Source organism: Macrobrachium nipponense, chromosome 12 (genome assembly GCF_015104395.2).
Source record: "Macrobrachium nipponense isolate FS-2020 chromosome 12, ASM1510439v2, whole genome shotgun sequence".
Lineage (NCBI taxonomy): Eukaryota > Metazoa > Arthropoda > Malacostraca > Decapoda > Palaemonidae > Macrobrachium > Macrobrachium nipponense.
Window position 1 is genome coordinate 16,124,770 of NC_087205.1, and position 21,664 is coordinate 16,146,433.

At 43.7% G+C, this 21,664-nt stretch overlaps 1 protein-coding gene across 1 annotated transcript in view; it reads right to left on the bottom strand.

Annotated features, from left to right (window-relative positions):
- Positions 1–21,664, bottom strand: part of LOC135224362 (uncharacterized) — a 102,656-nt gene that overhangs the window by 78,437 nt on the left and 2,555 nt on the right. The window contains 2 exon segments of the mRNA XM_064263303.1: positions 17,775–17,969; positions 18,502–18,720. Of these exon segments, the coding sequence (XP_064119373.1) occupies positions 17,775–17,969; positions 18,502–18,683 (377 nt within the window). The 5' untranslated portion in view covers positions 18,684–18,720.

The window sequence follows — 21,664 nt, forward strand, 5'->3', positions numbered from 1 at the left end:
CACGTTCAGGGCGCTCACGTCCAGAAACTGGCCTCCAACCTCCTGAACTTTTTCGGAACCAAGAACAGGCGATTGTAAAACCCCTGGGAAGAGAGATCTTTTACTTCCTCTATGGCTTCCGTGTAAAGCATCTGCTCCACGAGATGTAGAAGGGCTTGTTTCTTGACAGAATCCTTGTAGTTTGCTGTCAACTCCCTTGGAGTTGTAGTTAAGGGAGGTTTTTCCTGAAGGGGATTAAATATCCTTTCTTTAGGATGGATAGGGACCTAGGCATCGGCACCTTTCTGTGCCCAAGGTTCGTAAAAGTTTAGAAGCCTGGCACCCACTTTTGTCTGGAGGACCGCAGTCTCACTGGGTCTTGCCGAACGGCCTTCGAGAAGACCTTCCTCTCTTCTCCGATCGTCTACTTCTAAGAGAAGATCTAGGGGCAGACCTTCCCCGAAAGGGCTGCTGGAAGGAACTTTCTCCTTCTTTGAAACCTGAACAGCAGGTTTTAGCCTTTTAGCTGACTGGGCCAGCAGGTCCTGTGTGGCCTTTTTCTGATAAGGTCTTTCGATATATCCCTCACTAGTTTCCTGAGGAAAAGGTGACTAGAGAGGGGCGCGTTTATAAAAGGAGGATCTCTGCAGGAGGCGAAACAGATTTCGTTAAGAAGGAGCTAAACACTGCCCTCTTCTTCAATATACAGGATCCAAAAAGGATGCCACTTCATTGGAGCCATCCATAAACCGCCTTGTCTAGGCAGGTTAATACACTGCCCAACTCTTCCATGGTAACAAAGTCTGGTTCTTGAGACTTCTTGGCTAAAGCTCCCAAAGCCCAGTCCATAAAGTTAAAGACTTCGAGAGTCTTGAACAGGCCCTTGATGAGATGATCAACCTCACACAATTCCCCAAGAGGCTTTTGCAGAATGCAGAGAGCGTCGTCTTGACGAATCTACAAGAGCGGAAAAGTCCGCATCTGAGGACGAAGGGAGTCCCAGGCCCATTGGCTCCTTGGTGTCATACCACATACCTGGTTTCCCCGTCAGTTTAGAGGGAGGACAAGCGAATACCGTCTTCCCCGCTTCCTTCTTAGATCTGAGCCAGCTCTCGAGCTCTTCAGAGACTTTCTCATAGAAAGAGTAGGGTCATCCTAACGAAGGAGGAGGACTTCGACAGTTTCGTACTGGATAATAAAGATCCCGGAGAAGGGGGATCCGACTGGCGTAGCGAGTCTCCAAACACCTGCAACAAAAGAGAAGCAAGTCTCTTATAGTCCGAAACTCCTGCATCTTTGGATATCTCTTCTTCTGAAACTTCTTCCAAAAGCAATGCAGGAGAAGAGGGCTTTGCCTTTTCAGGAGACCGATCCGTAGAAAGAAGCCTTTTTCTTTCGTGTTTCCTAACTGTAAGAGAATCAATGTCCCCTTGCTGGATATCCGAAACCTTGTTTCTATTCTCCTTCCTGCACGAGTCCTGGAGCTTCCCTATACTCGGGCTTCTGCTCTGCTCCTTGCGTCTGCTAGGAGAGGCGCTTGCGTCCTGAATCAGACGCCTGTGAGGCGAAGAGCGCCTGCAAGGAGAAAGGAGAACATCCTGTTCCTGGCGCCAAGAAGGAGAGGCGCTTGCGTCCTGGTGAGCACGCCTGGGCCAAGAAGGCAAGGCGCTTGCGTCCTGGTGAGGCTGCCTGGTCCAAGAAGGAGAGGCATTTGCGTCCTGATGAGGACGCCTGGAAGGCGAAATGCGCCTGCGAGGAGAAAGGAGAACCCTTTGTTCCCGTCGTCCAGTAGCGGAGACGTTTGCGTCCTGGTAACTACGTCTAGCAGGCGAATAGCTCCTTTTCCCTTTGCGTCCATCCGGAGAGGCACTAGATTCTCTCCTATCCCTCCTGGGAGGCGAAGAAAACTTTCTTTCTTCCTAGAAGAGCCTTCAGAAAGAACACCCACTAAGGCAGACAACTGCTGTTGGAGTCCTACCAAGACTTCCTTCGTCTTGTGTGCGAAACCTTCCGGAGAAGAGTCAGGAGATCTCGTAGCTCTCTTCTTCCGAGCAGAATACTCCGGAAAAGGTTCAGGACTGGAATGCAACGCTTCGCTTGCTGGCGTTTTCCAGGATCTCTTAAGAGGACGCGACTTAGAGAAGAACTCCATCCTCTTCTTGGAGACGAAGAGTCTGAGTCCGAAAAGCACTTCCTGAGGACGCTTTTGCAGTAGCTGTCCTTGGCAGCCTGGGAAGCGGCTACAGGATCTGCCGAAGGGACGCCTGACCGTTGGGAATACTCTACATCCCCCTTGCGGCTTTCGACATTCCTCCTCCCTTGGTCATGGGAGTCTGAAAGAGGTCTAGGCCTAGGAGCAATGTGGAGTTGGTCAGACGCCCCCTCCACTTCACTGGGGACACTGCACAAATCACTGCACACATCACTGCGCTTACCTGTCTCCTTCATTGCTTGCAGTTGCGATTTCAAGCTGATTATTGAGGCTCTCATTGCAGCCATTTCCGTAGACGCATCTACAGGTTCGCTGCTGGGGGGAAGGGGCTGAAACCAAACTATGAGCAGGTGAATTAACAGAAGAGTTAGGAGCTACTTCCTGTTCAATAGAGCAGGATCTACTTGAGCTTCTGATGGAAGCCCTCCTAACTCTATCTTTCTCAAGTTTCCTTACATAAGAAGCCAAGGTCTTCCATTCCACTTCCGTTAAAACTCTCACATTCCAGACAGGTGTTGAGTTTTGACAGAACCAATCATTTCCCCACCCTACATTTTTTACAGACCGTGTTGAGGATTCCGACCGATGCTTTCGTAGCCTCACCTTACATTCCTCTTTCGCACACACCCTAAATACAGGTGCCACGTCAGACATTTTAAAGAGTATACAAACCAAAATCAAAAAACGCGGTCCACGATAAGCGTATGCCAAAACCAAAGATCAATGTACATCACCAAAGGTCAACAGATAATCCTCGGCCAACGAGAAAAGAATTCCAATGCAGGAGGTACCAACAACGATGTTGTTGCTACCGGCAACAGAAAAATTCTGGTTAGAAAACGGGAATGGTTCCTATTCCCGCCACCCACTGCGGCGGGAGTGGGCTGGTCACCTGACCTACCTGTCGCGTGTGCCGCGAGTTTTGAATTCTGTCGGGACGTCAGAGACTATAGCTAAGTATATATCTGCCGGGGAAGTTGCATGTACAAAAATATATCATAGGCAGTCAAAACTCAACCCAAGGTCTAAGATACTAACAACTCAAAGTCTCCTACCATAATGCCACCAAACTGCGGTAGCACAGGACAAGGAGTAAGTGCATAGTCAGTCCGTCTGTACTAAAGTCAGGTGACCAGTCAGACGAATTGCGGACAGCAAGGCTGCACCCTGAAGACTATCAAGCACTATTCTTTCCCTAAAGGATGAGTGACTGTCTAGGCGATTCAAAGCTAAGCAAACCTTGGGGGTGTATCAACGCAACCCGACGTCGCCAGCAACGAATCGGCTCATGAGCAACTCCTAACTCTAGCTTTTCTGGTGCCAAGAGAGAGGAGCGAGCAAAAGACGATTCAGTCCCAAAGGACGATGCTGACAGTCCAACCTGGTCTCATGTTACACGTCATCGGGGTGTATCCAACGCAACCGACTTCGTCAACAAGAAAACTCAGGGCTACTAAATGTCGCCTGATCTCACACGAGTGTCTGACTCCGAGAAGACAGGTGAGACAAAAAGTAGATGTGAGCGAGTCACCAGATGACAGCAGACGATCCATCGACTAATTCCCTGTCCAGGACAGTGAAGAATCAGGAGTCGTCAGGACAAGCGAACCAGTGGGCTAGTCCTAGTCAGCATCGACTCTGGAGAAGCGTAGTCGCCAGTGCCGACAACCCAGTGGCTGGAACCATTTCACACTGACAATGGAAGCAGCATGAGTTGCCAAGCAGTCAGTCCTTGTCATCAACAACCACCTAAATACCAAACTGCCCTAATTCCCATTATAACTACATCAAAAACTGCCATGGGTATAATACAAAAACAAAAAAAATATATACAACAAAACAAAAATTGATGAATATATACAGGTAGCACCAAACGTAACACAGGAAGACTACCTAATTCTCCTGTCTGACGACCTGTCCTGCCATCACCAACGGCCCAAAGAACGAAGGTCGCCTAGAACTAAGAAAATATCCCTCAAGTAAAAAGAGGCAAAAACAGAATTAGAACGCCAAGTCGCCGCCTCAAGCACCTTGGCGACTGAGACGTTCTTCATAAAAGCTACTGATGTAGCAACTGCTCTAATACTGTGTGCTCTCGGCGTCTGGTCTTCCCCAGCAGCCGACCACCAGTTTTAACGATCAGATCTCTGAGAAAAAAGGATACACCATTCTTTGAAATAGGTCTCTTGACATTTCGGGGTGAAACAAACAGATGACGGGGACGACCCTGAATGTCCTTCGTGCGGCGTAAATAACATGAGAGCGCCCTAACAGGGCAAAGAACTAATTCCTCATTTAAATTACCAACAAAGTCGACCAGCGACTTCAGTACGAAAGACCTGGGAATGGGATTATCAGATGATTCAGTCTTTGCGACAAATTCAGGAAGGTATGGCAAAATCATTTCTTGTCCAGATCTGGCAACCAGAAAAGAAGAGTGCTTGCAGTTCACCCACCCTCTTGGCTGTAGCCAGTGAGACAAGGAAGAGTGTCTTAGAAGAGAGGTCCCTAAATTTGGCAGAATTCAGAGGCTCAAACGGAGGGAACCTTAAGGCTTGAAGGACTTTGTTAACGTCCCATGTCGGAGGCGAACACTGCGGCCTGGGTCGAAATACTGAAAAAAGATCGAAGTAAATCTCTAATGACATAAAGATGAAGAGATCTCAGGGAGCCTTGAGCCTTAAAAACATAGGAAAGCATAGACCTATAAAACCCTAATTTAATGCACGAAGGTGACAGGGCCCTATCATGATGTAAATGAACAAAAAACTCCGCTACTTTCGGTAAGGAAGGTCTAGAAATTGAATGTCCTTGAGACTTACACCAACGTCTGTAAATCGACCATTTTAGCCTGATAATTTACTCTGGTTGATTGCGTCTGGCAAGAGCCAAACTGTCGCGCCACTCTGGAGGAGAACCCTTCGTGCTTGGAGAACCTCCTGACAGTCTCCAGGCATGAAGATGAAGCATGTGGAGCCTCTGATGGAACCGATGAAAATGGGGTTGTTGGAGAAGATCTGGTCTCTCTGGCAGGTGAATGGGGGGTTCCACCAGTGCTTCCAGAAGGTCGGGAAACCACTCCTTCTGGTAGCCATAAGGGGGCGATCAAGGTGAGATCCAGACGCTTGGTTGCCCTCACTTTGTTGAGGACTGACCTTACCAGAGAGAACGGAGGAAAAGCATAGAGGCTTGAAGTCCCTCCCAGTCCTGCAAAAGAGAGTCTGTCCCGGCACTCTGAGGAGTTCTGGTAAGGGGCGAAGAATATCTGGCACCGAAAATTCAGTGGGGTGGCAAACAGATCGACTGTGACAGGCCATTTCTTCCTGAGGCTGTCGAAGACTTCCTGGCAAAGTGTCCACTCCGACCCTTGAACTTCGTTCGGTCTTGACAAGGCGTCTGCTAAGACGTTGTGATGGCCCAGGATAAACTGAGGGACCAACGTAATCCCCCTGTCTTCTGCCCAACACAGGATTGATCGGGCTTCTTGAGTGAGAAGATCCGACTGTGTGCCGCCTTGGTTTCTCAAGTACGAGACTGCTGTGGTGTTGTCGACAAAGATCGCGACAACCGACTCCAACAGTTTTGTTCCTGAAATGAAAGAAGGCCTAGGTACACTGCCCTCAGTTCCCTCAAATGTATTGACATGCTCCTCTCCTCCTCTAACCAAAGGCCCGAAGCGGCTTCGGAGCCCAGGTGTGCGCCCCAACCTTGATCCGAGGCGTCTGACCAAAACATTAGGTCCGGAGGAACCGAAAGAAGAGAATGTCCCTGACTTGAGGCGGTGAACTTCCATCCACCAACGGAGATCCTTCCGACATTGTGGAGAAGAGGCGACAATTGTGGTCCTCGGACACGAAATCCCATGACTGGCGAAGTGTCGACTGAAGGGACCTCATTCTGAGACGACCTCCGGGAACCAGTTGGATGAGGGATGACAAATGGCCCAGGAGAGACCTCCAAAGAGAAACTGGCAGCGTTACGGAGGACAAAAATTCTTCGATCAGACTCAGAAGCTTGTCTATCCGTTTTCTGAGCGAGAGAGCCCTCAAAATCTGGGAATTCAAAACAATCCCCAGATAAGTCATGATCTGGCAAGGGATTAGATTGGACTTGTCGAAGTTGACACGAATGCCCAACTCGACACAAAGAGACAGAACTATCTCCCTCGACCGGAGACATTTCTCTAGAGATTCAGGCCTGGACTAGCCAATGGTCCAGATACCAAGCATTCTTACATTTAACTGATGCAGGAATAGCTGAAACAGGAGCCATCACCCGAGAAAAGACCTGTGAGCAGTGGTGAGGCCGAAACAAAGGGTCTTGAACTGGAAAACTCCCGAGTCCGTGAAAAACCGAAGGTAAGGTCTTGCTTCTTGGATGGATGGGGATTTGCAGATAAGCATCCTGCGATCGATGGGAAATCATCCAGTCCCCCTCCTGACGGAGGTGAAAGAACAGTCTGGACCGTCTCCATCCTGAACTTGGACTTTAGAATGAACTTGTTCAAACCGAAAGATCTATGATGGGGGCGCCAGGCACCCGAGGCCTTTAGAACTACAAACATCCGAGAGTAAAAACCCAGGAAGGAAGGAGGGCTCCGCTCTATTGGCATCCTTCTCCAAGAGGGCCGAAAGCTCCTTCTCCAAGGCTTGACCCCTGATTGAGTGAGGTAATAACTGCTGAACTCGAGAGGACGATTGGAAAGTGGAGGTCTGGAAAACAAAAGGGATCTCGTAACCTTCCTTCAGGACCTCCACCACCCAAGCATCCACCGCTCTCCCCTGCCAAGCTGACCAATGGCGGAGAGACAAGCTCCTACTGCGGTCTCCAGCGAGGTGATGACTCCTACTTCCGAAAATTCTTACGCAGAGACAAGGAAGAAGAAGAAGAAGAATAAGAAGGTCCTCCTGGAGGTTGAGCTCTTTCCTCTCTGCCATTAGAGCACGCCAAGAACCTCTCCCGCGTTTCAAAGGGTGAGCACCAGAGGATGAAGTAGAGGCACCAGCCAACCTGAGATTACTCTGGAAAAAAGAGCCAGAAGGAGGTTGTTGGGCTGGAGCAGAAGGTACAGATCTGGTCCTAAAGTTACGCTTACTCCTTGAAGGAACGGGAGGAAGACCAGAGGAAAAAGCTCTTGATAAGGCCCAGTGAGCTTGGGAAGAGGCATCACCTTGATGTTCCTTCAAACCTCAGAAAGCACAGAAATATCGAAAAGGAAATCGCCAAAAGAGAAGAGGACAACAGACGGGGTTCTCTGAATCTCCGATACAGAGGAGGGTAACTGCGACAAATACAGGTACGCCTTAGAGAAACAAGAAAGGCCTGCATTGAAGCAGCAAGCTCGTTCTGATGTACAGAAGCGATTGAAATGGATGAGCAGAATTTCTCAAAAAGAGGAGCATCAGGAGGAACAAACCCGGAGTCCTTGATATACATTAAAAGCCCTCCGAGGACCCACATATTGAAGGATTGAGCTTCTTGTAAGGAGCTCATAACAGACTCCATAGCAATAAAATCTTCAATTGAGACAGAGATCGAAGCCTTAGAAGGCAAGGGTTGACTTGAAAGCCGGACAAAATCAGGATTTGGCTTGGGGGGTCGAGAGAATGAAGAATCATCCGCCACCTGGTAAACTCCTCTCCGGTGTCGTAGAAAGAGAGAGAGCTTCCTCTTCCCTTCCCCGATCACCTTCGAAAGTTTAGCGGCAACGTCCGCCCTCACTCTCGCGAACCTCTGGGCAAAGGGAAAACGTAAAAATTCCTGTGACCGGGAAGGACCGTCAAGAAAAATCCCTTCTGTAATACAACGAGGCGGAGGCTGCTTCTGCTCTTTAGGCCTCGCCTGAGGAAGAAAACTCAAAAAATTAAATCAAAAAAGTTTCTTGAATTCTACATCATGACATCCATTCGAGGAAACATCAATATCACACGAATCCGCGTCATCATCATCATCATCGTCGTCAGATCCTAACTTAGAAACTTCCCCTGAAGTAAAATCCTGACGACTAGCTATCTTAGGCCTGACACTAATATACCCCCCCCCCCTTCTCCTAAATAAGCGCCCTTTGGCACTGTTACGGGACTACAGGGGACACGTTGGGTAAGATTCGTTAGGCAACCTGCCCGAGACCGGATCCCCCCTAGGCCTTCGCCACGACGGGGTTCACAAGCCGGGGTATCTGTCGCACCGTTACCCATGGTGCTGTCGACAGGTACCTGACGAGGAGCTGAAAATGAATCTAAAAGTGTGTTAGACATTCTAGTAAAGGCTTCTTGAAAATTCTCTGACAGATTGTTAAACTTAGCTGAAATATCTCTATCTAGACTAAGCTGTAATTTCTTAAAATTCTGTTTCCAGGTAGTTTCCATTGCCAAAATCTTTGAATCTACATCAGAAATAACTTCACTAATTACCGTTGTACAGGGAGCAAAGCATCAATTAATTCTGGAATCAGAGTCGTACGATACCGAAACCGAAGAGCCAGAACCATGAGCGCCCAAGTCAAAGAATTCGTTAGATACAGTTCTAGCAATCGATTTCTTTTTCTCCTTAACCGAATCTTTTACGCGCAAGATTGTTTGGCGTTTCATATAAGCAGTCATATCCTCGTCAGACCAGGGCTTACATACGTCACAACGAGAAGTCAAGTCACAAACCTGTCCACGACAAGAGCTACAAATGTCATGGGGTTCATACTCCCTGCTACTCATCCTTGTCCCACAGACCGGGCAGTTCCTGATGTTGCTGGCAGACGGAAGCATCGTAATTTCTTGGTAATCCATTGTAGAATTGGACAGGTCAGTAGTTCCGGGTCGCGCAAAAGTTCGTAATTTTAGATAAGAACCACAACAGAAATCAAAGCTAATTCACTATTTCGTGATGTAATGCGTGAGTGGTAATTCACATAAAGTCTCATTTAACAAATAATGAAAGCTTTAAAGCAAAAAAACAAAAAATGTTTAAGGAAATTTATAAAGAGTGGCCGTGATGTAAACAACACGGCCGCCTCGTTAACAACTGATTTGAGGGAAGGTTTTCGTATCTGTCAACGACAGTGTTGCCACTGGCGGACAGAATAGGAGGTAACAGGGTTGCCAATGTGGTAAATTTTGGTGAGGTTTTTGGGGATTTAGGGCTAGATAAATTATATTAAGGTAATGTTTATTAATAATGGGAATGGTTCCTGATACCCCCCTCCCAATGGCGGGAATGGGTACTAACCACCTGGCCGACCACTGCGTGTGCCGGAAGTTTTTGAGATTCTGTCGGACTTCAGAAAATACAGCTATATATATATCTGACAGGTAAGTTTCATGAACAAAATAACAGTTAGTAACACATACAGTAATTGGTTAATGTGCTAAGGAAATATAGCTGAGCTGTCATATATAGCAATTTTAAGGTTGTTAAACAATACTGAATACCATAGGGCATACATATACAGTACATACATTAATACTATCAACTTACTGAGAGATGGAAAATGGTACATACTGCAGGAATTTTTTTAGTGAAAAAAATCTGAATAAGACTTCCCTATTTGTGAGCCTTCTATTTTAAGCATTTATTACAGGTCTGCTTCCCTGAAGTTCAGTTTTCATATACGGAAGATGAATACTACAAAAAAAATTATCATTTCACTTTATTTTGAGAGTGAACATAAAATCGAGTACGTGGGGTGGTGTATTGGAAATTACTCTTCAGCCTATATAGGAGTTAAACAGAAAACATCTTGCCCAAAGACCAGACAAGGGTTGAATGAAGGCTTAACCTCTTCATTACCGAAAGTTTGTTTGGATGTACGCGGGAACCACCATTCAAGTCTACTACACTGCGCCGGGTGCATAAAGGTGGTACGCAAAGTACCACCAAAACTCCTCTTTTCAGATAGGGACTTCCAATCATTCTGTAATTTTGGTTTGAAGAGTTTGGAGCAAAATAAACAGTATGACACGATGACCAGACGTGATGATGGAACCCAAAAAAATATTATTAATCTGCTTATTTATCTTATCATAGTAGTGTGTAGGTGACAGATGAACTGCGTCTCAACAAAAAATTACAAAACCAAACAAGCGTAAACATGTAATAACTTCTACCCAAGTATAAACCAGTTCCCAGTTGCATCATCATTACTGTATTTATTTATTTATTCACATATTACATTTTACAAATAAAAGATATGAACACCAGATAAATGAAGGTAAAAATAAAGCCTTATAGTAATTTTATATATAAAAAACCAAACCAGAGAAAAAGCAAAAAAGCTATTTTTTCTGAGGACAAGAAACTTGAAAATGGAATTTTTATTCTAAAATTAATATTAATAATACTTACCTGTATAATTTATCTAGCCCTAAATCCCCAAAAACCGCACCAAAATTTACCACATTGGCAACCCTGTTACCTCCTATTCTGTCCGCCAGTTGGCAACACTGTCGTTGACAGATACGAAAACCTTCCCTCAAATCAGTTGTGATAGGCAGATCGTGGGTAGGAGGGTGGGTGGGACTAGATAAATTATACAGGTAAGTATTATTAATATTAATTTTAGAATAAAAATTCCATATTAATAAACATTACCTTAATATAATTTATCTAGCCCGATTAACCACATTGAAAAGGAGGAGGGAATCTGAATACAATTTCCCTTCGGACAGAATAGGAGAAAACAAACAAAGAAATATATATCATAGGCAGTCAAAACTCAACCCAAGGTCAAAAATACTAACAACTCAAAGTCTCCTACCATATGCCACCAACTGCGGTAGCACAGGACAAGGAGTAAGTGCAGAGTCAGTCCGTCTGTACTAAAGTCAGGTGACCGACCAGGTGACCAGTCAGACGAATAGCGGACAGCAAGGCTGCACCCTGAAGACTATCAAGCACTATTCTTTCCCTAAAGGATGAGTGTCTGGACCGTCTGGGCGATTCAAAGCTAAGCAAACTTTGGGGTGTATCAACGCAACCCGACGTCGCCAGCAACGAATCGGCTCATGAGCAACTCCTAACTCGAGCTTTCTGGTGCCAAGAGAAAGGATTTGCGCGGAGCAAAAAGGCGATTCAGTCCCAAAGGACGAATGCCTGACAGTCCAACCTGGTCTCATGTTACGCGATCATCGGGGGTGTATCAACGCAACCGACTTCGTCAACAAGAAACTCAGGGCTACTAAATGTCGCCTGATCTCACACGAGTGTCTGACTCCGAGAAGACAGGTGAGACAAAAAGTAGATGGTGAGCGAGTCACCAGATGACAGCAGACGATCCATCGACTAATTCCCTGTCCAGGACAGTGGAAGAAGCAGGAGTCGTCAGGACAAGCGAACCAGTGGCTAGTCCTAGGTCAGCATCGACTCTGGGAGAAGCGTAGTCGCCAGTGCCGACAACCCAGTGGCTGGAACCATTTCACACTGACAATGGAAGCAGCATGAGTTGCCAAGCAGTCAGTCCTTGTCATCAACAACACCTAAATACCAAACTGCCTAATTCCCATTATAACTACATCAAAAACTGCCATGGGTTATAATACAAAAACAAAAAAACAATATACACAAAACAAAACAAAAATTGATGAAATAATATACAGGTAGCAACCAAACGTAACACAGGAAGACTACCTAATTCTCCTGTCTGACGACCTGTCCTGCCATCACCAACGGGCCCAAAGAACGAAGGTCGCCTAACTAGAGAAATATCCCTCAAGTAAAAAGAGGCAAAAACAGAATTAGAACGCCAAGTCGCCGCCTCAAGCACCTTGGCGACTGAGACGTTCTTCATAAAAGCTACTGATGTAGCAACTGCTCTAATACTGTGTGCTCTCGGCGTCTGGTCTTCCCCAGCAGCCGAAAACCACCAGTTTTAACGATCAGATCTCTGAGAAAAAAGGATACACCATTCTTTGAAATAGGTCTCTTGACATTTCGGGGTGAAACAAACAGATGACGGGGACGACCCTGAATGTCCTTCGTGCGGCGTAAATAACATGAGAGCGCCCTAACAGGGCAAAGAACTAATTCCTCATTTAAATTACCAACAAAGTCGACCAGCGACTTCAGTACGAAAGACCTGGGAATGGGATTATCAGATGATTCAGTCTTTGCGACAAATTCAGGAAGGTATGGCAAAATCATTTCTTGTCCAGATCTGGCAACCAGAAAAGAGTGTGCTTGCAGTTCACCCACCCTCTTGGCTGTAGCCAGTGAGACAAGGAAGAGTGTCTTAGAAGAGAGGTCCCTAAATTTGGCAGAATTCAGAGGCTCAAACGGAGGGAACCTTAAGGCTTGAAGGACTTTGTTAACGTCCCATGTCGGAGGCGAACACTGCGGCCTGGGTCGAAATACGGAAAAAGATCGAAGTAAATCTCTAATGACATAAGATGAAGAGATCTCAGGGAGCCTTGCCTTAAAAACATAGGAAAGCATAGACCTATAACCCTTAATGCACGAAGGTGACAGGGCCCTATCATGATGTAAATGACAAAAACTCCGCTACTTTCGGTAAGGAAGTCTAGAAATTGAATGTCCTTGAGACTTACACCAACGTCTGTAAACCGACCATTTAGCCTGATAATTTACTCTGTTTATTGCCGTCTGGCAAGAGCCACTGTCGCGCCACTCTGGAGGAGAACCCTTCGTGCTTGGAGAACTCCCTGAACAGTCTCCAGGCATGATGATGAAGCATGTGGAGCCTCTGATGGAACCGATGAAAATGGGGTTTGTTTGAGAAGATCTGGTCTCTTTGGCAGGTGAATGGGGGGTTCCACCAGTGCTTCCAGAAGGTCGGGAACCACTCCTTCTGTGGCCAGAAGGGGGCGATCAAGGTGAGATCCAGACGCTTGGTTGCCCTCACTTTGTTGAGACTGACCTTACCAGAGAGAACGGAGGAAAAGCATAGGCTTGAAGTCCCTCCCAGTCCTGCAAAAGAGAGTCTGTCCCAGCACTCTGAGGAGTCTGGTAAGGGGCGAAGAATATCTGGCACCGAAAATTCAGTGGGGTGGCAAAAACAGATCGACTGTGACAGGCCATTTCTTCCTGAGGCTGTCGAAGACTTCCTGGCAAGTGTCCACTCCGACCCTTGAACTTCGTTCGGTCTCGACAAGGCGTCTTGCTAAGACGTTGTGGTGGCCCAGGATAAACTGAGGGACCAACGTAATCCCCGGTTCTTCTGCCCAACACAGGATTGATTCGGGCTTCTGAGTGAGAAGATCCAACTGTGTGCCGCCTTGGTTTCTCAAGTACGAGACTGCTGTGGTGTTGTCGACAAAGATCACGACAACCGACTCCAACAGTTGTTCCTGAAATGAAAGAAGGCCTAGGTACACTGCCCTCAGTTCCCTCCAATTTATGGACATGATCCTCTCCTCCTCTAACCAAAGGCCCGAAGCGGCTTCGGAGCCCAGGTGTGCGCCCCAACCTTGATCCGAGGCGTCTGACCAAAACATTAGGTCCGGAGGAACCGAAAGAAGAGATGTCCCTGACTTGAGGCGGTGAAGGTAACTTCCATCAACCAACGGAGATCCTTCCAACATTGTGGAGAAGGCGACTATCGTGTCCTCGGACACGAAATCCCATAACTGGCGAAGTGTCGACTGAAGGGGACCTCATTCTGAGACGACCTCCGGAACCAGTTAGATGAGGGATGACAAATGGCCCAGGAGAGACCTCCAAACCAAAGAGAAACTGCTGCGTTACGGAGGACAAAATTTCTTCGATCAGACTCAGAAGCTTGTCTATCCGTTTCTGAGCGGGAGAAGCCCTCAAAATCTGGGAATTCAAAACAATCCCCAGATAAGTCATGATCTGGCAAGGGATTAGATTGGACTTGTCGAAGTTGACACGAATGCCCAACTCGACACAAAGAGACAGAACTATCTCCCTCGACCGGAGACATTTCTCTAGAGATTCGGCCTGGACTAGCCAATCGTCCAGATACCGAAGCATCCTTACATTTAACTGATGCAGAATAGCTGAAACAGGAGCCATCACCCGAGAAAAGACCTGTGGAGCAGTGGTGAGGCCGAAACAAAGAGTCTTGAAACTGGAAAACTCCCGAGTCCGTGAAAAAAAACCGAAGGTAAGGTCTGCTTCTTGGATGGATGGGGATTTACAGATAAGCATCCTGCAGATCGATGGAAATCATCCAGTCCCCCCTCCTGACGGATGAAAGAACAGTCTGGACCGTCCCATCCTGAACTTGGACTTTAGAATGAACTTGTTCAGAACCGAAAGATCTATGATGGGGCGCAGGCACCCGAGGCCTTTAGAACTACAAACATCCGAGAGTAAAAACACCCGGGAGAAGGAGGAGCTCGCTCTATGGCATCCTTCTCCAAGAGGGCCAAAGAAAAGCTCCTTCTCCAAGGCTTGACCCCTGATTGAGTGAGGGGAATAACTGCTGAACTCGAGAGGACGATTGGAAAGTGGAGGTCTGGAAACAAAGGGATCTCGTACCTTCCTTCAGGACCTCCACCACCCAAGCATCCACCGCTCTCCCCTCCCTGCCAAGCTGACCAATGGCGGAGAGACAAGCTCCTACTGCGGTCTCCAGGCGAGGTGATGACTCCTACTTCCGAAAATTCTTACGCAGAGACAAGGAAGAAGAAGAAAAAGAAGAAGGTCCTCCTGGAGGTTGAGCTCTTTCTCTGCCCTTAGAGCCACGCCAAGAACCTCTCCCGCGTTTCAAAGGGTGAGCACCAGAGGATGAAGTAGAGGCACCAGCAACCTGAGATGTACCCTGGAAAAAAAGAGCCAGAAGGAGGTTGTTGGGCTGGAGCAGAAGGTACAGATCTGGTCCTAAACTTACGCTTACTCCTTGAAGGAACGGGAGGAAGACCAGAGGAAAAAGCTCTTGATAAGGCCCAGTGAGCTTGGGAAGAGACATCACCTTGATGTTCCTTCAAAATCAAAACCTCAGAAAGCACAGAAATATCGAAAAGGAAACTCGCCAAAAGGAGAAGGATGGACAAACAAGACGGGTTCTCTGAATCTCCGATACAGAGGAGGGTAACTGCGACAAATACAGGTTACGCCTTAGAGAAACAAGAAAGGCCTGCATTGAAGCAGCAAGTTTCGTTGATGTACAGAAGCGATTGAAATGGATGAGCAGAATTTCTCAAAAAGAGGAGCATCAGGAGGAACAAACCCGGAGTCCTTGATATACATTAAAAGCCCTCCGAGGACCCACATATTGAAGGATTGAGCTTCTTGTAAGGAGCTCATAACAGACTCCATAGCAATAAAATCTTCAATTGAGACAGAGATCGAAGCCTTAGAAGGCAAGGGTTGACTTGAAAGTCGGACAAATCAGGATTTGGCTTTGGGGGGTCGAGAGAATGAAGAATCATCCGCCACCTGGTAAACTCCTCTCTGGTGTCGTAGAAGAGAAGAGAGCTTCCTCTTCCCTTCCCCGATCACCTTCGAAAGTTTTAGCGGCAACGTCTGCCCTCACTCTCGCGAACCTCTGGGCAAAGGGAAAACGTAAAAATTCTGTGACCGGGAAGGACCGTCAAGAAAAATCCCTTCTGTAATACAACGAGGCGGAGGCTGCTTCTGCTCTTTAGGCCTCGCCTGAGGAAGAAAACTCAAAATTAAATCAAAAAGTTTCTTGAATTCTACATCATGACATCCATTCGAGGAAACATCAATATCACACGAATCCGCGTCATCATCATCATCATCATCATCATCGTCAGATCCTAACTTAGAAACTTCCCCTGAAGTAAAATCCTGACGACTAGCTATCTTAGGTCTGACACTAATATCCCTCCCCCCTTCTTCCTCCAAATAAGCGCCCTTTGGCACTGTTACGGGACTAACAGGGGACACGTTGGGTAAAGATTCGTTAGGCACCTGCCCGGACCGGATCCCCCCTAGGCCTTCGCCACAACGGGGTTCACAAGCCGGGGTATCTGTCGCACCGTTACCCATGGTGCTGTCGACAGGTACCTGACGAGGAGCTGAAAATGAATCTAAAAGTGTGTTAGACATTCTAGTAAAGGCTTCTTGAAAATTCTCTGACAGATTGTTAAACTTAGCTGAAATATCTCTATCTAGACTAAGCTGTAATTTCTTAAAATTCTGTTTCCAGGTAGTTTCCATTGCCAAAATCTTTGAATCCACATCAGAAATAACTTCACTAATTACCGGTTGTACAGGGGGCAAAGCATCAATTAATTCGGAATCGGAGTCGTACGATACCGAAACCGAAGAGCCAGAACCATGAGCGCCCAAGTCAAAGAATTCGTTAGATACAGTTCTAGCAATAGATTTCTTTTTCTCCTTAACCGATCTTTTACGCTGCAAGATTGTTTGGCGTTTCATATAAGCAGTCATATCCTCGTCAGACCAGGGCTTACATACGTCACAACGAGAAGTCAAGTCACAAACCTGTCCACGACAAGAGCTACAAATGTCATGGGGTTCATACTCCCTGCTACTCATCCTTGTCCCACACCCCAAACCGGGCAGTTCCTGATGTTGCTGGCAGAAGGAAGCATCGTAAATTTCATGGTAATCCATTGTAAAGAATTGGACAGGTCAGTAGTTCCGGGTCGCGCAAAAGTTCGTAATTTAAGATAAGAACCACAACAGAAATCAAAGTTAATTCACTATTTCGTGATGTAATGTGTGAGTGGTAATTCATATAAAGTCTCATTTAACAAATAATGAAAGCTTTAAAGGCACAAAAATGTTTAAGGAAATTTATAAAGAGTGGCCGTGATGTAAACAACACGGCCGCTCGTTAACAACTGATTTGAGGGAAGGTTTTCGTATCTGTCAACGACAGTGTTGCCAACTGGCGGACAGAATAGGAGGTAACAGGGTTGCCAATGTGGTAAATTTTGGTGCGGTTTTTGGGGATTTAGGGCTAGATAAATTATATTAAGGTAATGTTTATTAATAATTAGTTTAGATACCCCTAAAGTTGTTTTCTGTGATGAAACTAATCTTAGAAAACGTAGAAAACGACATCGACCAATTTTTGAGAGATATACTATAAAATTTGCGATTTCCATATTTATCGGCGGGGTTCTGCTTTAGTTGTTGCTCTTTTTTTTGTTATTATGTGCTTATTTACTATTCTATTTTGATAATACTCTATGTGCATGTTCCAGGTGGATATACCAACATTCTGTAAGACCGAATTTCTATTCAAGACTATAGTTTTCTCACCGACCACCAGTGTCCCTTGTACAAGGGACACTTACGTTTCACATTTTTTTTCATAAAATCATTTATTTTCCCTGTAGGATGATAAAACTCACAGAGAATATGCGTTATTATAGCGCTAATAATACCTGATAATTTCATTAGCCTGTCTTGATTAGTGTATTTTTGGCAAATATTTTTACGATCGGCACCCCTCCAAACTGGAGCCTGTAACCCTTCACTACCGAGAGATTCAGTTCGGCAGCGAACGCAATGTTTACATTCTGCTCACCCACCCGGTAAAGAAGGGGTTAATGAGCCTACTTCAGATGAAGAGAAAAAAAAAAATGAAACTTGCAAAAGATAGTTTAAAAGTCTAGTGTGAGCAGCATAAGGCCGAAGAAACCACAGACCACAGAATGAATGCAAAACATACCTTAACTGATTTTTCCTCCTTGTTAAAATATCTAGTTGCAACTCTAGTCTTTCCTTTTCCTCGGATGATATAATGTTTGTCTGATCTTCCTCCTGACAAGCATTGCTCAAGCTTGGTAAACATGAAAAACAGGCCTCCATCTCTTCCAGCTGATGACTTGTCAATATTTCCCCTCTAGAAACTGCTGCATCATAACTACATAAAAAAAATTGCTCTTTAGAAACAATCTTAAAAAATGTTTAACATATTTCCATTGACATATAACTAAATGAGGCTTCAGCTGCGAGCATGAACCTTTGGTTGAACAACTTTGAACAAGTTATCTAAAGAGATAGTTTTGATTTACACCAGTCTGTGCACAATTCATGAAAATAAAAATAAGTTCATCTAGAAAAACCAGATGAAACCTAAATAAATTTATATGATGGTTTGTTGCAAAGGAAGTGGACACAAAATAAAAAATAAATCTCAATTGGGTACTACAGATCCTGAATTGTGCTGAATAAAAATGAAGTTCCTATGAGAATGGGTACTTAAAATCATGAAATTAATTAACAAATTAAGAAACTTTAATATTTCACAACAAACTAATTTCCAAAATACATACTGCAATATTTTCATAACACTGTATTACAAGTGAAAGCCCACTAAAGAATGATCTATCTGGAAAATAAAATTGTCAATACTGCATTACCTGCTACACAACAAACAAGCTTTTCACACTTACTTTTTCAATTCATTCTCTGACAAAACATCACTGGATAAGATGTTCCACGAACCATTCAAAAAGGTTGCTAATGGAGAACCCTGCTCTGTTAGGAATAGCCAGTCATAATTACTGCCTACTAAAGCATCTGCTCCAGGAACTCCAAGGGACTTCAGGTGAGAAACAAAACGTTCCCCATCCATTTTGGAATTATATTTGCTGGATCAACAGTTAAAATGCCTGCAACAATTCAAGGGAAAATCAATCAACTGTATTGGAATGTTTAGAACTTTTACACCATAAGTAAGAAGAACATGTGAAATGGTAAAAAAAGTAGAAAAATTGTAATGCAAACATAACCAGGCAGTATATATGAATCTTACGCAAAAATATATATTTAGTGTACTACACTTTTCCTTTAGAAATTCAGTATTTCAAAATTACTACTATTATAAATTATGAGAGCCTCAAATTTAGAATCATGTACTAAGTACAATGATTCCAATTACAGGCTGAAATAATGAAAAATTACTAAAGATGTCAGCAAGACTAGTAAAAAAAATTATAAATTGTGAAAATGGGCTATTTAATTCCACATTTAACCCTTAAACGCCGACTGGACGTATTTTACGTCAACATTTTTTGTCTCTCGGGTGCCGACTGGACGTATTTTACGTCGACATACAAAAGTTTTTTTAAAAATTCGCGGAAAAATACTTTTAGGCTTACCAGCCGAAAACTCTTGAACCACGCGCCTTGGGGGATGCTGGGAGTTCACGGATCAAGGTGTTGTTTTGTTTACAATCGTTACGCAGGCGCGCAAGCGCGAATTTCTTTCTTGCCGCACTAAAAAGTATCTGACACATCTCGGAAATTATTTCGTCACTTTGACATAATTTTTGTACCATTTTAAATTAGCCGTTACATGGAGTATTATATATGAAAATGTGCGTATTTTTATATAGAATACAACAACAAAAGACTCATGATTGTAGCGTTTATCAGTTTTGAGATATTTTCATATAAATAACGATAAGTGCCAAAATTTCAACCTTTGGTCAACTTTGACTCTACCGAAATGGTTAAAAAAGGCAATTGTAAGCTAAAACGCTTATATTTTAGTAATATTCGATCATTTACCTTAATTTTGCAACTAATTGGAAGTCTCTAGCACAATATTTCGATTTATGGTGAATTTATGAAAAAACTTTTTCCTTACGTCCGCGCGGTAACTCTTCAAAAAAAATCATACATGCGATTGTGGTAATATTTGCACCATTTTAAAATTAGCCGTTACATAAAGTTTTATATATGGAAATGTGCGAAATTTCATGCACAATACAACTAAAACAACCCATGGTTGTAGTTTCTATCAATTTTGAAATATTTTCATAAAAAAAATGATAAGTGACAAATTTTCAACCTTCGGTCAACTTTGACTCTACCGAAATGGTCGAAAAACGCAATTGTAAGCTAAAACGCTTATATTCTAGTAATATTCAAGCATTTACCTTCATTTTGCAACAAATTGGAAGAGTCTAGCACAATATTTCGATTTATGGTGAATTTATGAAAATAACATTTTCTTTACGTCCGCGCGGAAACTCTTCCAAAAAAATCATACGTGCGATTGTGGTAATGTTTGCACCATTTTAAATTAGCCGTTACATAAAGTTTTATATATGAAAATGTGCGCAATTTCATGTAGAATACAACAAAAAATCATTGAAGGTTGTAGCTTTTCTCATTTTTGAAATATTTGCATATAAATCACGATAAATAGAAAAAAAACCACGTTCGGTCAACTTTGACTCTACCGAAATGGTCGAAAAACGCAATTGTAAGCTAAAACTCTTACAGTCTAGTAATATTCAGTCATTTATCTTCATCTTGAAACAAATTCGAAGTCTCTAGCACAATATTTAGATTTATGGTGAATTAAAAAAAAAAACTTTCCTTCCCTCCGCACGCGGATTCTCCGCCACAAATCTCCAAAATGCGTACGTCCCATTCTCGGAATATTTGCTCCATTTAATATTAGGCTTTTCATAGAGTTTTATATATGAAAATGTGCGCAATTTCATTGTTAGAACTATAACAAAAAATTAATTGAATGGTTGTTAGCTTTTGCTCATTTTTGAAATATTTGCATTATAAATCACGATAAATAGAAAAAAAACCACGTTCGGTCAACTTGACTCTACCGAAATGGTCGAAAAAAACGCAATTGTAAGCTAAAAACTCTTACAGTCTAGTAATATTCAGTCATTTATCTTCATCTTGAAACAAATTCGAAGTCTCTAGCACAATATTTAGATTTATGGTGAATTAAAAAAAAAAACTTTCCTTCCCTTCGCGCGCGGATTCTCCGCCACAAATCTCCAAAATGCGTACGTCCCATTCTCGGAATATTTGCTCCGTTTCATATTAGGCATTTCATAGAGTTTTATATATGAAAATGTGTGCAATTTCATGTAGAATAAAACAAAAAATAATTTGAGGGTTGTAGCTTTTTTTATTTCCGAAATAATTGCATATAAAAAAATATATATATAAAAATTCGACATTCGGTCAACTTTAACTCGTCAGATATGGTCAAAATCTGCATTTGTAAGCTAATCCTCTTACAGTATAGTAATATTCAATCATTTTTCTTCATTGTGAAGGAAATTGGAAGTCTCTAGGACAATATTTAGATTTATGGTGAATTTTTGAAAAAATATTTGTTTACGTCCGCGCATTACGAATTCATGCATTATTTTGTGATAATATTTTCTCTGTGTTGCTTTTATCGTTTTACAATGTGTTATATACCAAAATGATCGCAATTTAGTGTACATTACAACAAAAAACAAAGTAACTTGTTACCTTTAACCGTTTTGCGCACAGCGCGATTTGAATACAATTATATATGAAATTTTGTTTTTGCGCTATCATATATCGCATTATTTATATATGATAATGATAATTTTTTTCATTTCTGATGGTTGCATACTAAACTTCAGCGAATGACAAAAAAAGGAGCCAAAAATAAACTCTTACTCTTGAAAACTAAGCGCGCTGTGATTTTTTGAAAAAAATATTTTTTCCGCTTCCGTGTTCACTCTGAAACACCTCCGGCACACGGAAGCATTTTTTTTTGTTTTTTTTTTAACGCTTCGGCGTTTAAGGGTTAACATAGACT